Genomic DNA, 21,453 nt, shown 5'->3' with positions numbered 1-21,453 from the left:
TGAAAGAGATCAGATTCAAAATGTATTTACGCAAACAAATACTACAAAAATATTGCAACATTTTACTTCATAAGTGCATTTGATAATATTTATTTATGTATCAGCACTTTATCAGTCTCATTTTAATATATTTTTATTTGATCTGTCTCAAATATATCAATCAATCAAGTTTATTTGTCTAGCACATTTAAGCAACAAGGCAGTTCAAAGTGCTTAATATATCAATAATCACTGACAAAGCAAATTGTTATGTTATGGAATACTTTAAAGAGGAATGAAATATGTTTGTCTAAAATGTGTTTATTTTGAGAATTTGAATATTGACAATTCTATAAAAACTGAACAGAATTGTCAGTTTTGAAACAATAATAAAAACAAAAGATGTAATTTGAAATGGCATTAGAATATTTTAATGAATTAAGTAAAAGCAACAAAAACATGGAACTACTTAAACATTTCAAAGGGACCTGAGAATGAAGGATCAAAGTATTATTAGCTGACGAAGGTCTAACTGTATCAAAAGTCTATAAAATTCAAAAGCAGGGTTTCCAGATGTAATTTAGATTTAGTTTACGTCACTTAACTGAAGGGAAATGTTGAGAGAAAAAAGAACGGAGAATTAAAAGAAGGAATCCTTAATTCCATTAACTTCCAGCACCAGGATCACCATAAACTAATAGGTAGAGCCTTACTTTACATCAGAAAAGGTTGTTCAGTGAACAGGGTATCAGGTGCATGAATTAGAAGAAATTAAAGTAAAAGTTAAGTTTTGGGTGCTTCATGACTCAGTGGCAGAGCAGGTGACCCAAAGTAGAGATGGTCATAGTCCTTAACGTGAATGTCCCACGATGCAAACTCTGTCATTGAAGTTTTCGGGAACATTTAGTTCCAAAACACCAGGCAACTAGTCACCTGGATGAAAGCAGTTAGTGCTCAAAGTTACAGAGTTTTGAAGGAGCAGAATAAGCTCATTCTTAAGTCACAATGAAAGACTTTTGCAAATGTCTTGGTAAAAGAGTGAAATATCTGCCTGTGTGTGCAAGAAACGTCTGCTTTCTGATTATTCAAACCTTTATATAAGTACATTTGAATAAGTATTTAAATCATTATATAATCAGACTTCGAGAAAATAAATAAAAGCTTAAACAAAAAAGCTGACAGAAATGTACAAGAATAACCACCCCCAATAAAAGAACCCTGCAAATATCCAATGGGAACAGATTTTGGTTAAGGATTATGTTTTCCCCGATGCTTCAGGGTGGGTAACCTGCTTTCCCTGTGGGATTTCTTCTTCATTCCTCTCTCTGTTGTTGAATCACCACCTCCTCCTCCGCCTTCATTCAGACGTTCTGTTAATACCTCCTCCATTCCTTTGTTAGAACCAGCTTGTGCTTTCCTACAGACGCCTTTTCCTCTGTGTGTCCAAAACAAAAATAAAAAAGTAACGTCATGTGAATGAACACCTGCCGGGGTAAATTATCCCTAAAAAGCAAAATTGCAGGAAATAATTAAAAAACAAAATTATGTTACTCTCTTTATTATTTATTCATCTAAATTGTGATCCCTACATTTTGACTGTGAAGTAAATTAAAATTATTTTAAAGTAAAACTAGGAAAACATGTAAAGATTGACTGAAATCAGTTAAGACTGAATTTAGAGAAGATACTGTTTTTTAATGCATATTTATTTGTATTAAAGGTGGCGGGTATTATGTAAAACAAACTTTTTTTTTAGATGTATATGTTATAATCTTATTCCCTCATCAAAAACATACCTGGAGAGTTGCTTTGATTCTTTCACGCATGTTTTAGAAATCCTTCAATCTCCTACAGGGTGCCCACTGATGGTACAACTGATAGTAACATACTTACTTGATTTTGTTATGAAATAGTACTAGGTACGTGGAAAATACATAATATCGCCCCATTAAATAATCCACTGTTACAAAATTACCTGAATTTAAAACTCCCACTAGTAAACATTAAGATTTTGTTGATCAGATGTGGGATGTTACAAACCTGATCTGTTTGCTCTCTGCTGCCCCCTGTCGCTGGTTGGCATACTGCCGTCTCTGCGGCTCACGGACAGAAGACAACTGCAGGCAGTAAATACATAAAACATGGTGACTGTATGTAAACTTCTGACCTTCCTTGCAGAATCAGCCGAGAAGGGAAGTGTTATTTTTAAATGCTCACCATAGCTATTTCTGTAAGGTATGCCCGCCTTTCATCGTTGGTTTTATGGAATGCCTGAGAAGTGAAAGAAATAGAAAACCATGCAGTCAATTCATGGGTACAGCCCTTAATATGTGTCAGTGGTAATGGGCAACAGATTAGGGATTACTGGTCACAAATGCTGAATGCTAAGCCTGTGTTTAACTGATACCTCCCTGTTATTTTAGTAGAACAATAAACAAAGAACTAAATTTGTTACCAATTAGGATTTTTTTGTAGCTGAAATCACTACTTTGTGGGGAATAAAAACCCTAAAGCTTCTTTTCTAACACACAATGACAAAATTAACCAACAGATACTCTGATGCCTATAAATCTTTTAAAACCCCTCGTCGTCTACATGAACAATGGGGCCCAGACCTTTCCCTCCTGTTCCATTTGAAGATGGCAGTTCTTCAGCTGATTATGGAGGCCAGTTTTCTCCTCAGTCAGGACTGTTAGGTGTTCTTTAAGCATTTCCTGTGAGGAAGAGTTGAAATTATTCTTATGTAATTCTGGCTAAGACTAGTTACCCAGTGGAATACAGGACGATCAAACAATGTGCAAATAGTTCATGTTGACAACAATAGTTCAAAAATGGATGAGACTCATAAATTATTCAGTCACAATTTGAAATGATAATCCAAATTCATCTCAGTCGTTCAGTCTATGCTAATGTCTACTGTTTGTAGTCACTTCTTGGACAAACTAATGAGCATCTGTTAGTTTGGGCCTTTAGGCTCACAGGCACCAGTGTTTGTTAAGCTTTATTGTGCAACCTTTCAGTGTCACATGTATTGGTGTGTATGTGTGTGTGTTAAAGCATTGTAATTAGACTGCATTACTCTCCCATGGTTGTTAATCCCATGATTACAGAGCTGTGATTAAACTCTGGTTTTTACAGCCTGTATCAACTAGAGGAAGGAGAGAAGCTGACATCACAACACTTGCTGTTTTGTATAAACTCATTCTCTGTCTCTAGCGCTCTCTGCTGGTGTGTGTGGTTCTTTGCATACTCTCTGTGGACAGAATGACCATAGGTTTTAGAAAAAAACATAACAACATCTATGCAAACATTAAAGGCCAATAAACGAAACAAAAGTCAACTCACAAGTCCCATGTCTTCATATAATCGGATAAAAGCCAATCGATCTGGGGGAAAAAGGCCAAGTGTGAGTTTGTTTTGATCACAATGTAAACTTGTAAGTCCAGGTGGGCAAATAATAGCAAAACTTAACTTCTTACACATGCACACACATAAACGGGTTTACTTGAATATAGGGTACGCAGGAACATCTCAATATTTGCGTCACTCATTTAAGAAAGTGAACCATTTATGTTACAAAGGCTTGACCATCTTCTAAAAAGAGGGTGGTCGATGGTCATTGCTAAAGAAGATGGTTGCATATGTGTAACTGGATAATCCAGTTGAAAGATTTTACTACGTCTATTCTAATCATGAATTCCCTTAAAAGTAATGCAACTAACGTTTCTACTTTGAAAAGTAGTTTCAGAACATGCAGTGAAATACCGGCAGGGTCGTAATATTAAAAGAAAGTGAAGCCTCACCGACGGGGTTTCCTTTGATGCTCTCCAGCCTCTGCTGAATGTGTGAAATCTGTCTCTCCAGCTGTCCATTTAGTTCTACTTGTGTCTCAAACCTCGTCTTCCACTCATTACCTGATGACCAACAAAAACAGACAAGTCACGAGAGAAAGCTTACATTTCCACATAGTTACCTCTGGAAAAAAATTAGAATACTGGGAAAAAGTTCAATAAGTTTGTCCTCCTTTTAAGAAAGTAGATTCATTATATTTCAAGCCTTCATGTGTATTGATTCTGATAATAGATAATGAAAACACCATTGAGTCTGGGTTAATTAAAAAGAGGAAAATTTTAAACCGAAATTACAAGTTTATAAGTGGATGTTCGTTTCTATGGGCTCAATAGTTGATATATTGCATCAATCCTGAGAACCCCAGAGGTGATCAGCCATTGGACCAACACAACCTGATAGCATGGCGCACCAAATCATCACCAACTATGGAAATTGTCTCTCCACTCTTCCACAAGACTCTGGGGCACCAATTTTCAAATTAAATGCAAACTTTACATTCATCTACAAAGAGGACTTTGAACCAGAGACAGAGTAATTTGACACAATGATCTTCACATCAAATATAGATCTTTATTTACTCTTGCCTCAGTTCACTCTTTGTGAAACTCCCCCAAATTGTTTAATGGATTTTGCTTAATAATCCTTTCAAGACTATCTGTTACTGGGACAACACACATTTTCCTTCTGCTCAACTTTCTATGAAAACCACAATCTGTGAGCAACCAACTTTTTTAGAAAAGATCTTTTGTGTCTTGTCCTCCTTGTAGTGGATGTCAATGACGATCTGATGCCCATGTTTGTGCAGTTTACTGCTCAGGGAACCTTTGCAGGTGTTTTGAATTAATTGTCTGATTAGGGTGTGACATGCATGAGTTTCAAAATATTTTACTTTTCACAGTATTGTCAAAATTACAGGAAATAAATGTTTGAAATATTTTTACTCAATGCGCAAATAATTTACGGAGACAACGTTTTTACCTTCCCCGTCAACACTACGTAATCTTTCTTGCAGTTCTGCCACAGTACATCGCAGGTCGCACACAGATCCTATGAGCATCTCTCTGCAACCAAAGATTGAAGTCTTAACTTTTTCCGTCTGAAAAGCTTTATTTTCTCAAGGAGGGGGACACTCACTTTAGTTCTCTTTCCTCTTCGATTTCTACTTGCAGCCGTGCCAAGTCGTACTTACGGTAGTCGTTCGCTTTAGCCATTTTTCCGAAAATTCACTGCAGGCAAGTTTGTAGCTCATGGTATCCATGGAAACCAACATTTCCGGGTTTCTGCAAAATACTGTTCCCTTGTGAACATGTGTTCCCCCTGTGTCGGGAGCGCGTACTACAGCCAGAGAGGCCCGTTCCGACCATTTTCACGGCGCCTCTGATCGATTTCTCGGTAAATATTTCAGCTGTCTGGGTTTCCCCTCTGTAACATGAAATTTTAGAAATAGCTTTTGACTTTGTTTTCCAGATTCTCATGAATTTATGTAAATTAGGACATGTATTTCTTTTTACTTTAAGCCCGATTATTTTTGGTTCTATCAATGCTATTTCAACTTGGGTTGTCTTTGACTTAAAGAATTGATTTGATCTCAAACATTTAATTATGACATAAACAGAATAAATCTGGCAAGTATGTTTAATAACAGCTCTATAGATTAGAAATAATATTTAACCACTGAATCAACCAAAGTTGTTTAGAGAAAAAGTTTGACAAAACAGAAAATGGGCCAAACTTCAATAGCACTTTTAAAGATCATGACCAATCAAAGCACTATAGATTCACAAACATTCATACACAAATACAAAGATTGGTAGGCAGCTTGAGGTGAAGTGCCTTGCCTGGGGGTACATCGACATGTGACCGGAGGAAGCTGAAATCAAGCCCATGATATACTCTACCCACTCAGCCACAGTCTCACCTTTTAATAAAAATGTATAACCCAACTCAAACAACACTTAAAATCGAGTTTATTATAATACTTTAATATATTCATTTAAATACACCATTAATTTATACTGTATGACAACAAAGCACTAGGTCTAGTAGAAATTTATTCTTCCTTCTTTCCCTCTTGTTCCTTATTCACATCCTTTGTCTTTTCTGGTGCCTCTTCTTTCATTTCCACCCCCTTCTCAGCTTGTGTGAGATGTTTGTCATTTTGCATCTTACTCTCTTCGGTTTCCTTTACCTCATCGTCAGATTCTTTAACCATGGCCTTGGCCGTCTCCTTGCCAGTAGTCTTCAGGATGGCTTTGAGGCCCAGATTGTCAATATTATGTGCAGTCAAACCAATGTTGCCCACTGAGCGGAGAGCTGTATCTGTGGCTTGGCCCGCATCATTGCCGTACCTTCATCATAAATAATTTGGAGGTGTTAGAGTAGAAGAGTGTAGAAAATAAATGACAACAGAGTTGCAGGAGCACCAAAACATTACTTTAAGGAAAAACACACCAACTCTAGCATATTTTTGCATGTTAAAAATGTTATATGTCATGACATCACTTAATCTGGCATGTAGGTTACAGCAACACACACGTAAAAACAACCAGTCTAGAAGAGAGGCTTGGTTTATCCGTTCACCAAAGTATGCAGCTTCAAAAATCTTTATGTCCAGTTCATGTATACAATGTCTTAACAAGTGTAGATCCCTGTTTTTTAGGCATAATGATTATAAAACATAAGAACTGTTCTTATGTTCATAACTATTTGAATTGAAGAACAGCTTGCATCTATCAGCATAAAGTGGATATAAAATGCAAGCCTAATGCAAAAAAAAAGACCTCTGAAAAGCATACTTTAAGTTTAAGTGAACAAATTAGTTTGAAAAATACCAATTTAGTTTGTGCTACACCAGGTTGTGTAAGGTTATTGGCTGGGTTAGTAGAAGCACAACACGACTAAGATCAGTTGTTAATTTGACATTTACTTCCCAATGAAGTCACATCTTCCCAGACATGTTTAAAAGATTCTCTAAACCCCTAAATCTGAAAAGAAACAACAGTGAAAAAGGGTCAGTCCACAAGAAAACCAGAAGGAAAAGGAGAATGGTAGAAAAGTAATGAAAAAACACAATATCTGACACGCTGTCAATGCAGTGCCTGAAAGGTGGCTGGTGAATGAGGTGGTAATGTTTTCTATTTTTCAATGCTAGTTTTTACAAATGTATGAGCCATTGATTGTATGAAGAATCTGAGAATTGTGTTGTCAGTTTTCTATTCATGACACGGACAGATTATATCATATATAGCAAACGTATCTTGACTAAGACATCCCCAGTTTAAATAGAAAATCAAATAGAAAAAAGGAAGATATAAAGACAAGAAGTATCGAGTCAAGAGGTCAACTCACTTGTACTTTACTGTTGTGACAGTTTCAGTTGCAACACTTTTGCAGACGTGTTTTGCTCCAGTCTCTAGACTTTCCCAAACTGTGCTTAAACCTAATTTGAAAAGAAATTTTAAAAATGTACACCAGCCATATCAAACCATCCTATGGGTCCACATTTACCACCCTCTGTACACTCATATTCATTAAATTAGAATATGCGTTCAGATGAGGACCATTATTCTAATTTATTGAATGGGTGTGTGTATCCTTAAGACCGTCTTCTAAAACTTAGTAAATACCTTGTATGCTGCTGGCTGCTACAAACTTGGCTCCATCGAAGTTGGAAGCCTGGCCATCCTGACTTTTTTTCAGAGACTCTGGGACCAGCTTAGCACCGTGCTTCTTCACATGAGGTGTCACCTTTTCTGCCACATGTCCTGCAATTGTACTTATGCCATTCACTGTAAATGCACAAAGTGATACCAAAGAAATAGATTTAGGTACAAACATACTGATACTCACAGATCAGGACAGAATAATACATTTTACCTCATCGGTAACATCAGTCTGGTTGCTCTTACCTAAGAATTTACTGACTCGAACAGCGCCCCCGGTGGCTTGTTTGGTAGCATTCAGACCTTTGGTGACCTGTGGACTGACCTCAGATGGGGTCTCCTCTGGTGTGATGCGGTCCCGGATCTTGGCTGCTCCTTTCTGAATGATATTCCCAGTGGCCTCTGCTCCTTTTGCAAATGACTGACTCAATTTTGTAGCTCCTGTAAAGATAAAGACATCATTTTATTTATTGTAGTTTCAAAACATCAAGCAAACCATTTTGTTTTTCCAACACTAAATACTGTTAAGTATAGACTAGACCGATGTCACTGTAAACAGCACCCACTGGTGGAGGATTATGTGGTAATCCACTATGTAATCAACTGGTGTGTAACTCTGTGCTGATGTTCTTTGAGTTTTCATTCTGAGAGTCTTTTTGCAAAACCCACCAGACAAAATTCCTTGAGCCATCTTCTCACTCCATCCAGGAAGTAGAAGTGTTACCTTTTCCCCCTCTGGTACCATTTGATCTGTTTGCTCATGCGGAGGACACAGGGGAATTTTATCAGTCAAGTTCATGACCTCTCCTTCAGCTCCTTCTGTTCCCTGTTAGACAAGGCAAAGTTTCATTCTTAATGGTGAGCTTTAAGATGATATTGTTTCTTTAAGATACCTGTATAACCTAAAACATGTCACTGGCTTTATCAGGTTGTTTATATAAAAATACAAACAACAACTTTCTTCACCTTTAAAATATCATAATTTTGGGAAGCTGAACTACTCAATCTGCAAAAAGAAGACTGAAAATACTTACAAAATATTTTACTGATCCCAAAGGGAAATTAACTCGTATTAATTCAAGGTTCGTTTTTAGTCAACACAAATTAGTTGGGACTTACCTGGATCCTGAGATCAGCAAGCTGTGATAGAACATCCTGAAACATCTCACAGTCCGCAGCAGGCAGTTCAGACGACAGCACTAAACCCACATAGGAGCCGGGTAACTCTGCCAAGCAGTCGGGGAACATGTAGATGCCAGAGTTGGCCAGCAGCACCGGGGTGTCTGCTGACAGGGGATACAGGCGATCACACACCTAAAAACCACAAGGACAGAACAAAACAGGACAATCAAAACTCTATGCATTTTAACTTAATCCTCTTTAAACACACTTTTCACAAGTAGTTTATAAAACAATAATAACTCCTATTAAGTGATTGTAGAGTTTATCCATATTATGATTTAAAGTTTAAAATATATTTTTATATCTTCATTAGGGTTCATATATTTTGTTTTCAAACCGTGTAACTATGGACCTAGGTCTGTCAATCACGTTTTGAAATATCTGTTATACTAACTCTAAAGCAGGAAATGCAGGACTTCCGTTGAGATCTTTTTCATATTTCATTTCCCACATTTCGTCTACTCCTGCAAGCTATCAAAGTTTTTGTTTTTTGTTTTTAAATATCACTGAGACAGTCCCTAAGTTAGGTCAGTTGATTTTTTTTTTTTCCAACACCCCCAAATTGTGTCATTTTCCATGAAGCAAACTATCCAAACTTGTTGTTGTATCCTGCCACTGGTGTGCAAATCTGTCAGAATGACCCCTGTGAGGATGCAGGAGCCTGACCAGCAAAACAACAGAAGCGCAGAGTCATCTGTTAATGGGACCATTGTCTTACTGGGAAACAAAGCAGAGTCAGAATACAGGACCAGCCTGGTTTGGTGGGAAGCACAGTCATGGGTTGCAGTGAAATACAAAGCAAGACACAATGCATGCTTTGTAGCGATGCCAGAACAGATATTTACTTTATTGAAGGAAATTAATTGAAAGGGAGATTTAAAAACAGATATACCATTAAATAGAAATGGACATCATGGAGATTTACAATGCAAAAGCTAACTGGTTTTAATTCTACTCCTAAACAACATTTGAACAATCTGATCAAAATTTGGTGTTCATAAAAAGAAAACAATGCAAACTTAGAATTGAAGAGATATAACACAGATGTTGGTCCTGTCAACACTTGTCAACAAATGTCGATACATTATGGAGGGTTAAATTCAAATTAATCCAAAAATAAATTTTAAGATGCTTTTAAACATCCTCCCTGTCATCTGTGAGACAAACGTTACTTTGCAGTTGGTTTTCCAGCTGCGCAACAATATAATGACTCATACTGGGAAAACTTCTAAAAATGAAGAAGTGGTTCTGCGTGACGTCACACCCATTTACCATGAAGACACACACACCCAAACCTTCTTCCAAACAAAGCCAGGCCCTAGTGAATGCCTCTCTTTACTTACATGTAAAAATCCAGAGGGTTTTCCAGCACTGCGATCACTTTGCTGATTATCCGTTGTGATGACACGGAGGTAGCCTGGAGAGGACAGAGAGCTGACCTGACCGTTTGGTTCGACAAAGAACAGCTGTACCCCGGAGGGGATGGAGAGCAGCTCCTTCCCATCTGGTGGTTCCCTTGACCAGAGGCCGCCTCCGGCAGGATCGTAAGCCAGGCTGCGGTGCCCATCCATTGGCTTTGGAGTGTATGCTGGAGGCAGGTCTGTTGAGCTATCCATGGCCACAGTTTCCAGATCAGCTGCAGGGAGTGTGTGTGTGTTTGGGACAGCAGGGAAAATAGGACTGATGGGGGCTGGTGTTGTGCTGTGGGTTGTATCTGGTATGGTGGGGTACAGATGGAGGACAGAACTATTGGTGGGCTGACTGTTAATTACCAAGTCTGGGTAAAGAGGAGTAGAAAATTTGGACAGTAAGTGTTTGTCCCTTGGTGTGGACTTTTCCAGATCAGACAGGCGGGTGTCGATAGTCCCTAACATTTCCTTCATCTTCTGCTGAAGCTGCCTAGCCTTGTCCCAGACCTCTCCTTGATGCCTTTCCCCTCCAGTAGGAACCTCCAGTCCTTGACGAAGATGCAGACGACTCTTCTTGTAATACACCAGAGCTTCTGATTTGTTGTCAGCTTCCTGAGCCGCTGATCCATGGTTCATGGATTGTTGGGCCAGCTCATACTGATCCTTAATGACCAGCAGTTCAGCAGGCTCAGCCATGCTGGAAGGCAGAGGGGAAACAGAAACTAAGACGATACGTAACCCTTAACAGAAAATACCTGCAATTTTAGGATGCAATTAAATTGTATCACAGAACTTACAGACATATGAGGATCTTAATATAATATAATATATAATAGTAAATAGTAAAACTTATATTTTATGGATATAATGCAGAGGCATATGTTAAGTGTTTACTCCTAGTAATTTAAATGATTCAGTGTCTTAAAAAAATTAAATATGACAGAAAACCAACAAAAAATAAATTTTAAAAACAGAATGTTATGTTAAAGCCTAAAGCCTCATGGTTAAGACTATGGTTATTGACACCCTGCTCAAGAGGGTAAGCCACTAAAAATCATTGCTAAAAAAAACTTGGCTGTTTACAAAGTTCTGCATCCAAGTACAACAATGGAAAGAAGAGTGGAAGGGAAACTCTGTTCAAGCAGCTTTGAGATGACTATGAAACAAACCTCATTCAGGAGTTTGGGTTAAGAGTCACATGACTGGAACTACAGCTGGAGTCAATGTCTAAAAAACCACCATATAGGTGTATCCACTACATGGGTTACAAGCCAGGTACATGTTGGATTCTATTCATCACTCCAGAACCAGAAAAAAAGACTGCAAACATGAGCACTTATGTTCAGTGATTTAAAATAATCTTATCAGATCAAAATAAACTTGTTTGAATTACTTGATGCAGTAATTCAAATAAAAAGAACCCCAACTAAGTTTTGAGGCCATATCCTTAATAATAATAGATTCAATTTCCAATTAGATTTATTCTAATTTGAAATTATACACTAATTCATAAACATAAAGTCTTAAGTACTTTTTGTTTAGTTTCTAATGCAACATCGTTCTGTAAGAAAGAAGAGCTTGTTTTAAGTAAATAATTCCTTAATATTTTTAGAAAATAAAAGTACTATCTCCACTGGCAGATTTCACTGATATCAGAAAAATGTCATGTCATAAGTTAAATAATCTTCCAGCGGAATCAATATTAAGGAATTGTTGACTTAAAACAAGCTCCTATTTATTTTTGAAAAGAAATTGTGCGTTTGTCTTATTTCAAGTGTACTAAAATATCTGTACTAGAAACCAGACAAAAATACTTGGCAAGATTTTGTATTTTTGAAGTGTACACATTGATTTATCGTTAAACTACAGCTTTCTTTAGTTTTACTGTAAGAATGAAAGGAGAGGAAATTAAGAATTCCAGCTTACCTGTTGACAAGACTATCTATCCAAAAGGACGTCCAGCTGTCTCACTGCAATATCACAGCAACTAGCGAGAAGAAAGCTAGTCAGGCGTTTATTATTGGCAGCTGAAAGGTTAGGTTTGAGTGCTGCCAAACAAAGCAGGTTTTTCCAGAATGACAGCAACGCTGGAGCAGATCCGAGTCTACTGACAGATCTCCATGCCAACAGGAACCCACAGCAAAAGTTAAGTCAGCTCCGTACTTCAGTTTCTCAGCAATTTTCGGTTCTCACACAAAATTAAAAGATTTGTCAATCCACCTGTGGACGCCAGCTACTGACAAACACCATCTGCAGGGAGAAAATACTTTTCGTCAAACTTTAAAACAAATAAATAAATAAATCTTACAAATGTACAGAGAAATCTGGGTGCGCTCCTTAGCAGTCAGCCGTGGAATGAGCTGGAAGGAAAGTGGAATCAAGCGGAATGGGAGGAGTTTAAACGGGCGGGGTGGGAAAAGTTCAGAAATAACCTGTCAGAATGATTATACAGTACCACATTATGAACCACCCACATTATGAATATGAACCAACCATGCAACACGCATTTTTACTTGTCATTTCGTAGAAAAGAGGGGCGAGGTGTGGGTGGGGGTAGGGGAAATTACAGCAACTATATTTACACACCAGGTGACAAATGGTACACGCCCAATGTCTGAGCTGAGTAATAAATATTTATGAGAAACGTAATTGGATTAACATCATTTTTATTGTACATTTTTATACACCATGTTTGCATAATCACATTTTGAAGTGCAAGTATTTTTGTTGGATATCAATTTTTATTGTTTTTTTTTTTACTAAAACAATATGAGTATTTGTGTGACAGAACAGTCTTTTAATAAAGGATTATATGTTTCACTATGGGCTGAGAAAAAAAAAATTCCCAAGTAATCAAAACAACAAACAAAAAATCAAATAGTTAAACAGACTTTGACTTCTTATTTATAAAAACAATAATGAAAAAACAATAAACTTTACAATATCTTGAAATACCATTCAGTTCTGTAAACAGCTCAACAGGAGTTGAAGAACATCAAGCAAGTTGCCAAAGTGTAATTCACAATGAAACCGCTTTACAACATATTTGACTATAAAACAGTGACAAACAGAATAAGACAACATAGCTACCTTTATTTAGACGTTACCTGATGATGTTGCTGGTAATACATCAAACCAGTTCAGTAACTTTTGACGTTATTGTGTGAAGAACTAAAACTTCTATTAATTCCCAAGATGATTGAATTACATGGTGTCAGAAACATGTCTTATTATAAGGATTGAAATTTCCGTTCTCACCTCATCATAATTTAGGATGTGATAGGTGTTGGAGCCTATAATGCACTATCACACACTCTAAAATGTCTACAAGTGAAGTGAAAACAAAAGGAATCAGACTGCAAAATGCTTAGTTGTTTTAACTGCCGTAAAATGCATGACCTGATAGCTAGATTTTGAAAAGAGGCATAGCATATAACAGTTCAAATAAAAATAATGTGTATAATACTGAAAGTAAATCCATGTTCGCCCTCAAGGAGTTTCAAACATTAACTGAACTCCTTTAATTGTGTATAAATAACTATTTGATTAAGAAAAAGTGAAGGAGTCCACATGTGTGTGGTAAAAAATGAATGGCTGTGCTTTGTTTTCAGTGAGCTGAAACTATGCTCTGCTGGGAGGATCAGGAAGATGAAGTAGTGGAGTCAGGGGAGAGGCAGAACAGTGGGGGGGGAGATCCCTGAAACACGACAATACCTATGAAGGAGACAAAGACAAAGAATATACATTTAAAATAATGTATTTTTAAAAATGTCCTTGATTCATGAAGAACTAAGATGGCAAATCTAGTTTCATAAATTCCAGTTGGGACTTTCTGTCTCTCCTTACTTTGATGTTTTGTATTTGTCCCTGACAGCTTGTTGTGGCCGAGTCTCTGCACTGATATACAGCTTGTGGAGAGAAGTCAGGCAGGGCATGATTTCCTCCATCGTGTACCCAGTAAAGGTAATTAAAGAATCAGGCTATTAAAAACAAAAAAAAACAAAAAAAGGAAATATTGGTATCATTTTACAAAAAAAAGAAAAAAAAAACCCAGAACCAAGTAATTATTATGCAGAAAAACGTCATCATCTGGACCAACTCACCCAGTAAGATTTATGTATAGTGTAGGTAGCTAAGCAGTAGGTTCCAGCTGCCAGTATGGATGGGGTGTATTGAAGGAAGGGATCCGTTTCTAGTAGACTTAACTCTGCTATGTACTAGAAGAAAAGGAGAAGATGAAAATACACAGTGCCTTGCAAAGGTTTTCATATGTCTTGAAGTTTTCATTCTTTCCTTTTACGTGAAAGATCAACACAAAGTACATCATCACTTTAAAGTAGAAGGAAAAGGACAAATGCTTTTTAACATCCATGTGGAAATATGAAGCATTTGCAAATTTACCAACATATGGATGTCCACCTACATGTATAGGCCTGGCAAAGAGAGTATTAACAGCCAAGCGGCCAACAATAATTCTCTAGGAGCTGAAGAGATCCACAACTGTTAGTCGTAGACTCCATTAATCTTGTGTAAATGAAAGAATGGAAAGAATAGAGCCTCTGCTGAAAGAAAGAAACTAGAAGTTCAGTTTTTAGTGCTACACCTGGTCAGACAAAAGTAAAATCTAACTTTTTGACTTAGAATGGTCTAAAGAACATAACGTGACAGAATGACTCGCCAGAGTCCTCACAGAAATCTCGTCTCGGCTCTGTGGAAAGCCATTCTTGCCACGTTTTTGCTACAAAAGGAGATGAGATTAACTGAACTCACCATAGCAAGGTTCTCTGTTGTTGAACAGACAGAGTGGATGAACATGAACAGGCGAAGGAACTGATTGGTGGTGGGTGCGGCCATCTTGAAGTCCAGCACCTTTAACAGAACGCTCTCCATCCGCAGTAGCTGTTTCTTAGCGTAGGTGCAGTCTGTGATGTACACAAACTCATTCAGTTCGGGAGGAAAGATCTCTTCATATTTTCTACAAAACAAATGGCATCACAATTACAACCAACAACTGCCATGTGTGGAGTTACCGGAACGGGCAGGAATGACTTGCTTACGCGGCAATCAGTAATGCAGCTGTTCCCACCAATTGCAGCTTGTTCCTCTTGATAAATGTTGTGTAGGACAGAAAACGGTCCAGGTAGTTTACAGCAAGGTGCAGAGTTTCAGAACCGAGCTTGTATTCCTGGACAACCTCCACCAGCCAGTCCACCAGAATGACCCGCATACCATTGGTGATCTCCGGATGTCTCTCCAAGTAGCTTGGCTTTGGCCTGAACTGCTTCTGGAATTAGTAACCAGCATGACTAAATAGCACAAAAATTATCATTAACAAGAAAGAAATAGTTTGTTAAAAAAAAAAAAAAACTCACTTCACTCTCCCTTAAGTTCTTGTAAATATCTTCTGCATAATCAAAACAGAAAGTCTCTCTAGATATCAGGGATTCTTCTGGTTCGGACAGCATGGAGGCATCATGACATGAACCTGGTGAAGAGTAATTATTGAAAAAAATAGAAGTACCATTTTAAGTACTTTATAAAAGAATTCGAGTTTGTCATATTTTCTCGCATTACAGTCAAAAGCTGCAATGTATTTCGTTGGAAATTTTAAGTGACAGACCAACACAGAGTAGTGCATACTTAGAGCGTTGAGGGGAAAGAATATGATGAATGAAAATCTGAATTCTGTGGTGTGCATTTGTATTCATCCCATTGTAGTCAAGACCTTGCAGAAATGCATTTCATTGCAGTTACAGTGGCAAGTAGTCTTTAAGCTATTTCTCTTTCAGCTATGCACATGCACCCACTACATTCTTTAATATGAGCTTTTTACAGATCAACCTTTGCAAAACACTCAAGATTTTTAAGATTTAAAGCAGTGCAATACAACTTTTCTCACCGTTATTTGTCAAAACAATAGAACAATATAAACAATTAAATATGTTACCATTTGTGGTTGTACTGTGAGAAAAATTGTGGAGAAAGTTCAACAGGCATAAAAACCTTCCCAATGCATTGAAAAAAATTTATTTTTCCATTTTGGAGGCCAAACTTACTTGAACTAAACTCCATCAGGAGCCTGACATGTTCATTCTGCAGGGGATTGGCATCAACCTCGAGGTCATAATCATCTGAAATGACTTCCTGACCCGAAGCGGCGAGAACGACTTCACAAGCCTCCTCGACGTACACATCGTAGCTGGAGCTGGATGGGCAGCCGAGAAAGTTGAGCTGCGAGCTGTCTGAAACAGAACTGTGCTTGGAAAACTGGCTTCCCTGTGGAGGAAATCAGTCGTCTGGAACATGGAAGGTCTCTGGTTGCAAAGCGTACGGATGCTACTGTTGCCTACCTGGCTTAGGGATCGTCCACGCTGCTCATTTTCTGACAAGGAGCCGAGAACTGTGCGCTGTATGGTCCTCGGGTACTGAAAGGATTCTGCTTTGGTTGAAGATGGAATGTTTTCCTTGTGAGTGGGACTGCCACGATGGGTGTTTTTACTGAAATTCATCTTTGAAACAGATTAAAAGAAAGCAAAAATAACGTTTTTTTTTTTTTACTTTTGGCAGAAAGGGGTAGAATATAAAATAGATTTCTTTACTGAAAATGCTATTTTTCTCTTACTAAATATAATGTGAAATATGAAGAACATGTTTTTACGTTTACAGAAAATGTATTTAATTACTCAGTGTCTTCCCAGATGCATTTAATAATTATTCATAGTATTATTAGGCTCATGGTTGTTGATGGACCTATGCAGTGCCCATCCTTCTTAAGAGGATATAGTCTTCCAGGCTGAGGCATCGTGACTTTCTATTACAGCATGGAATCCATTGACTCAAGGAAGGAAAAAAAAAGACTAACAAAAAAAGATGAGTACAGTTCAAGTTCTGGAGTGCACTGCCAAACGGTATTATATAAAAAAATGTCAAGAAATTATGATTTCATAAATGGAAAAAAAGATACATTTATTTTATTCAAGAATCAAAAATATGATGCAACCTGATAACAGAAAATATTTTTGACATTAGCAGATAAACAGCACACTACGAAGTTATAATCAACTCTGCTACACAAGCAAAAAAAAAAAAAAAGCTCTGAAACGCCATAGTGTCTGCAATGTTTTACTTTACTCTTTACAAGTAATGTTAAAAGTTCTCCAGCTTCTTGCTTTATTTTGGTAGTGAGTTGCATTAATTTAACTTTACACATTACACACCATCAAAACAGAAAACGTGATTCAGAGTGGGGGGGTTCTGGTCTGGAGATACAAACATGTTGACAAACATGTTAAACACGGTTTGTCATTCTAAAATGATAGGGACAGATACACATTGCCATGGTTACAAGAATTTATCAAACTTTAAATCAATCACAGATAAATTAAAACAAGCAGACGGGAGTGCAGTAAAATGTGGAGTGCAAAACTTCTTTGTATGACAATAAAAACACATCAGTATCGGTTGGTTTTCATTAACTAGTCAAGCCGAACTCACCATAACCAACATCGAGCAGATTCCCAGCGGAAAGGAGAATGCACTCTTCTAAATAACAAACCGCGCCAAAGCACTCTTAGTCAACACTTTTTTTGGAAACAATTAAGACAATCTGCGACCTCTAGCCACGCCGCGACGAGCTGGAGAAGATTGTTTTTTGCTGTGCAATATATCTCCGGTGGGACAGGATTCGGCAATCAGATGTTTTTGTTTTTTGTGTGTGCGAGTTCTGTCCAATGAGGTGCCAGAGTGCAAGTTCAGACTGCTTACGTCACAGAGTCAGCGAATTCATCTGTTTGCTGCAGAAACAAAAACAAATTTGTGCGATGCACCTTTTTTGTTTTAAAGACATCAGTTCCATTAAAACAAAGAAGGTAGATGTAGAACACATGGACATATAAATCCTAAACCATGGAGGATATAACTATAAACTAATTAGGTGTAGTATAAATGTAGGTTTAGTCCATTGAAATAGGCCACTATGCATTCGATTCTTAATAACTTTAAAAGAGTATTTAATAACTCGCTGAAATGCAACTATGTTTACTACATCGGAAATCTAGAGCACCGTGATTGTTCTTCCCTGCTGCCATCTCTGGCAAATGAGTTGGTGCTGTTATCAGAGTACAGCTCAGTCATATTTATCAAAGAAAATTACAGATAGTTTTACATTGAACAATTAGGAATTTCACCATTAACCATCTATCAATGTATCCGTTTCATATTAGTAAATGCAGTGTCACGGGAAAACGAAAATTTCCCAGAAATATACAATGAAGAAAGACAAAAACTAACATCTGTTTAAAAGTATAAGAGAAATGTCTGCGGAAATCGGTAGATTTTTGTGAGTGCCTGCAAGTTCCACATGTTCCACCAGATGGCAGTATTTCTCTTTAAGAACGATCAACCGCAATTCTGCAAAAATTATAATAAATGTTGGCCAAAAATTTGAACCAACCACCTTATATTTAATCCCCATTTAAAGTATTTCATCAAATTGGCTCTGAAACATTGGTCTCTATGGACTGGAAATGACATAAAGCTATGAAATATTTTCCCAATTTCAAACCTATGACTGGAACATGTTTTTTTTTTTTTTTGTTTTGCTTTATTTATTTTTTTTATCTCTGGCATATGTTTAGTAGGGTTACATTAATTAAAAAGTGTTACATGACAGGAACTACATGTATGAGAAGCATAAACTGTTCTCTCATGCTGCTGCTGCTGCTGCTGAGCAGCTCCAGTGGAGCAGCTGTGGATTAAGGATTCCAATTTGCAATCTTTGGGTCAGAAAGCTACTTCTTGAATTTTCAGCCAACCATCACTTCTAATACTTTCCTGATGGCTGTATTTGATGGAAAATACAGCCAACAAGGATGAGCACTTGTTTTTGCTCATCCTTGTTTACTAACCAATCATAACATGCTTAAATCATAGATTCTTTTTAAACATTTTGTTTGTTCTTTTTGATTTAGTCTCCATATCCATATTCAAGTTTTGTATGGCAATGTTCATTCAAGATAATTGTAACAATTGCAGACTGTCTTGTTGACAAGGAAAGGTTGTAAAATAAAGATGGCATTATGCTGATATTAAGATTTGGATGTAAAGTTAGAAGGTATCCTTTATTATCTATTCTCTGCTTTAATCCTAGTGAAACATTTCACTAGGATGCAAAGTACCAGCATGTGAAGAAATAGTAAATAATAAATATTAGTCACTGAACAAAATAACATATCTGGGTAATGTAAGAAAAAATGTAGACAAAACCAGTCTTTCTAGAAATAATTTGGGTTTAGATGCGTCTAAAAACAAATTACTTGAAATGTGAGGCATTGGATTAACTTAGTATTCAACATTTAGTCCAAAACACTTATGAAAATAAATAAATCTTACCTCAGTTGAAGTACTGAATCAATCAAGAACAAATCAAAATGCATTTTGATTATTATTTTGTTAAGAAATTAAGCAAAGAAAATGGTAAATGAAGCCCCTGAATAGTCCAGGAAAATTAAGAAAAGATGAAACTACATTGTTTTTTATCATACACATGTTACGTACAAACAGCATCTCCCATTCAGGTTTCTCTTAGGGAGTTCTTTTCTCAGGCTTTTCAAAGAAAACTGATCTCTGGTTAATTTACTGTATAACCTTGGACTGTTCGAACTGAGTTCAGGAAGAGAAAACCCCTCCACCTGTGCTTCCAGCATGAAGGGTGCTCAATCAGTCAATCAATCAATTTTATTGAAATAAAACAAAGTTTGTAACTGCAACTACATCATGGTATGGGGATGCTTTGTCTGACCACAACCTGACCTGTTCGCTTTTATTCTGAAACAACAAAAAAAAAACCTGCAGATGTCTTGATCATATATTTTATAAAATATGAGATAAGAGCAGTGAAAAGCAAAGCAAGTGAAGAAAACATTGTTTTAAAATTGGTGTTTCAAATGTGAAATAAAACATTTCCAAATATCTATTTTGTTTCTTAAATGTTGCTCCAAATCTCTTTCATATTTTAAAGGGATTTCTTTGTTTAAAGAAAACGGTGAGAGTAATCCTCTCTCTGACAGGTAAGATACATTGGATCTTTGTTCTGCCAAAGATTGTATGACATATCCTCATCTATCTGTTCCAGCTGAGATGAGGGATGCGCTGGCCTGCTGTGGCTATTTTCTCCCGTCAAAGCAAAAATCGATATCTGTTCTCAGTTGAGATGAGACGAGGAAACGCAAACGTGACGTCTCCTCAGCAGACTCGTATGTCTTCTTCCGTCTCTTTTATCTCAGTCTCACATTGCTCTTCAGTCCCTGAGAAGATGCAAATTGTTCCCGACCGACGGCATCGGACCATTTTATCAACATGATGTATTTTCAAATGTACAGAAAGTTCAAACTTCGGATATAAAATAGAGTGAAAACCAGGAGAATTCCAACTAAAGAGACCTTGAAATCACTTTCATCCACCAATGTGTTTCAGTTCTGGTGAAAATATTTACCCTATTATTCAATTTTCTATACCCCTCAGTCCTTGCAGTGGCAGATTTTCACTTTCTGAGGGTTTTCAATTAGATTGAAGCCACGACTCAGTGATGTCCAGTTGAAGAAAGTAATCTTCTCCTTCCCAAGAAACCTTTAAAGCTTTTGTGTTTTTCAGGCTGTTGTCCTGATGAAAAGCCCAAATCTTTTCCCTGAAAGTGAGTTTTTTGACACCAGCCAACCCTTTTCATATTTACAGTCCTTCATCTTTCTATTATATCCAATACCTTCAGTAAACTCTTTAGTGGTGCTAAAATGGGGCCCGGAAGAAATGCAGACCCTTTAGAAATGTTTTATGTGGCAATTGTGTATTTTTATCCCAGTGGATTACATTTTCTTACCTTCACTTCAGCTTTGGACAGATCCGCTTTGTTTTCTTCTCCTTCTGAGTTTTTCTGCCATTCATTCGTAACAATGTCATCCATGACTTTTGCCTTTTGCCCATTTCAATGGATCTGGACACAACTGTTTTTTAATCTTCTGAACTATTTGCCATATGGCAGCAGTAGAGGGTGACCATTATGTTCACAATCTTTGATGACACTGTCTGCCTTTCTTTTCTATCTTGGTGATATAGACCCAATCTATCTGTTGGAGCCAACAAACAACTGTGCCATCTTGACTAGATGCAGCAGTGCAATTAATTTTTTTCCCCACCAAATGTCAGGATGGCTTTCTACAAACATTTTGAAGATTGTGTCTGTTTCAGCTTCCTGGGAATGAAAAGCCAGTGTTGTGCTTTCCTCACCAGGTGGGAGGCGTTAGTGGCCCGATTTCAGCTGTGCAGTTACTCCCTGGTAATTAAGATTCCCTCCAATCGCCACTATCTTGCGGTGC

At 37.3% G+C, this 21,453-nt stretch overlaps 3 protein-coding genes across 8 annotated transcripts; all 3 read right to left on the bottom strand.

Annotated features, from left to right (window-relative positions):
- Positions 1–287: 287 nt before the first annotated feature.
- ccdc169 (coiled-coil domain containing 169) lies at positions 288–5,160 on the bottom strand. Of its 2 annotated transcripts, XM_007554815.2 has the most exons (8): positions 4,966–5,157; positions 4,810–4,892; positions 3,783–3,893; positions 3,325–3,365; positions 2,595–2,693; positions 2,197–2,250; positions 2,020–2,096; positions 288–1,414 (listed from the first exon to the last, which is right to left on the bottom strand). In XM_007554815.2, the coding sequence occupies exons 1-8, from the start codon at positions 5,040–5,042 to the stop codon at positions 1,228–1,230; spliced, it is 729 nt and encodes a 242-aa protein (XP_007554877.1). In that variant the 5' UTR covers positions 5,043–5,157; the 3' UTR covers positions 288–1,227. The 2 variants fall into 2 exon arrangements, with proteins under 2 accessions (XP_007554877.1, XP_007554886.1); XM_007554824.2 differs by lacking the exon at positions 4,810–4,892 and having other exon boundaries at positions 5,021–5,160.
- A 621-nt stretch (positions 5,161–5,781) lies between these two features.
- Positions 5,782–12,422, bottom strand: spart (spartin). 4 transcript variants are annotated; one of them, XM_016673060.1, is made up of 9 exons: positions 12,011–12,420; positions 10,019–10,781; positions 8,613–8,807; positions 8,163–8,319; positions 7,740–7,934; positions 7,458–7,619; positions 7,180–7,270; positions 6,752–6,815; positions 6,106–6,179 (listed from the first exon to the last, which is right to left on the bottom strand). In XM_016673060.1, the coding sequence occupies exons 2-8, from the start codon at positions 10,778–10,780 to the stop codon at positions 6,770–6,772; spliced, it is 1,608 nt and encodes a 535-aa protein (XP_016528546.1). In that variant the 5' UTR covers position 10,781; positions 12,011–12,420; the 3' UTR covers positions 6,106–6,179; positions 6,752–6,769. The 4 variants fall into 4 exon arrangements, with proteins under 4 accessions (XP_007554857.1, XP_016528549.1, XP_016528546.1 ...); XM_007554795.2 differs by lacking the exon at positions 6,752–6,815 and having other exon boundaries at positions 5,782–6,179; positions 12,011–12,418; XM_007554803.2 differs by lacking the exon at positions 6,106–6,179 and having other exon boundaries at positions 6,735–6,815.
- Positions 12,423–12,733: 311 nt separating this feature from the next.
- On the bottom strand, positions 12,734–21,316 carry LOC103139903 (cyclin-A1). Of its 2 annotated transcripts, none has more exons than XM_007554779.2 (9): positions 20,958–21,316; positions 16,435–16,593; positions 16,141–16,360; positions 15,457–15,569; positions 15,142–15,368; positions 14,855–15,059; positions 14,188–14,301; positions 13,931–14,064; positions 12,734–13,798 (listed from the first exon to the last, which is right to left on the bottom strand). In XM_007554779.2, exons 1-9 carry the CDS (start codon positions 21,039–21,041, stop codon positions 13,747–13,749), a joined length of 1,308 nt encoding a protein of 435 aa, XP_007554841.1. In that variant the 5' UTR covers positions 21,042–21,316; the 3' UTR covers positions 12,734–13,746. The 2 variants fall into 2 exon arrangements, with proteins under 2 accessions (XP_007554841.1, XP_007554847.1); XM_007554785.2 differs by lacking the exon at positions 20,958–21,316 and adding an exon at positions 17,579–17,812.
- Positions 21,317–21,453: the final 137 nt, after the last annotated feature.

Source organism: Poecilia formosa, unplaced genomic scaffold (genome assembly GCF_000485575.1).
Source record: "Poecilia formosa unplaced genomic scaffold, Poecilia_formosa-5.1.2 Scaffold3, whole genome shotgun sequence".
Classification (NCBI taxonomy): domain Eukaryota; kingdom Metazoa; phylum Chordata; class Actinopteri; order Cyprinodontiformes; family Poeciliidae; genus Poecilia; species Poecilia formosa.
Note: the sequence above shows the minus strand (reverse complement) of the source record. Positions and strands in the feature narration are given on the sequence as shown.

Coding starts and splice junctions, on each gene's coding strand:
- ccdc169 (XM_007554815.2), bottom strand. CDS start 5,042: ATGGCTAAAGCGAACGACTACCGTAAGTACGACTTGGCACGGCTGCAA. Junction 3,366..3,782: donor CATCAAAGGAAACCCCGTCG/GTGAGGCTTCAC, acceptor TTTTTCCCCCAG/ATCGATTGGCTTTTATCCGA. Junction 1,415..2,019: donor GCAGAGAGCAAACAGATCAG/GTTTGTAACATC, acceptor TTGGACACACAG/AGGAAAAGGCGTCTGTAGGA.
- spart (XM_007554795.2), bottom strand. CDS start 10,780: ATGGCTGAGCCTGCTGAACTGCTGGTCATTAAGGATCAGTATGAGCTG. Junction 7,935..8,162: donor GGCTCAAGGAATTTTGTCTG/GTGGGTTTTGCA, acceptor TTATCTTTACAG/GAGCTACAAAATTGAGTCAG. Junction 7,271..7,457: donor AGCAGCCAGCAGCATACAAG/GTATTTACTAAG, acceptor TTTTCAAATTAG/GTTTAAGCACAGTTTGGGAA.
- LOC103139903 (XM_007554779.2), bottom strand. CDS start 21,041: ATGGATGACATTGTTACGAATGAATGGCAGAAAAACTCAGAAGGAGAA. Junction 16,594..20,957: donor TGTCCAAAGCTGAAGTGAAG/GTAAGAAAATGT, acceptor TCTGTTTCAAAG/ATGAATTTCAGTAAAAACAC. Junction 16,361..16,434: donor GTGGACGATCCCTAAGCCAG/GTAGGCAACAGT, acceptor TTTCCTCCACAG/GGAAGCCAGTTTTCCAAGCA.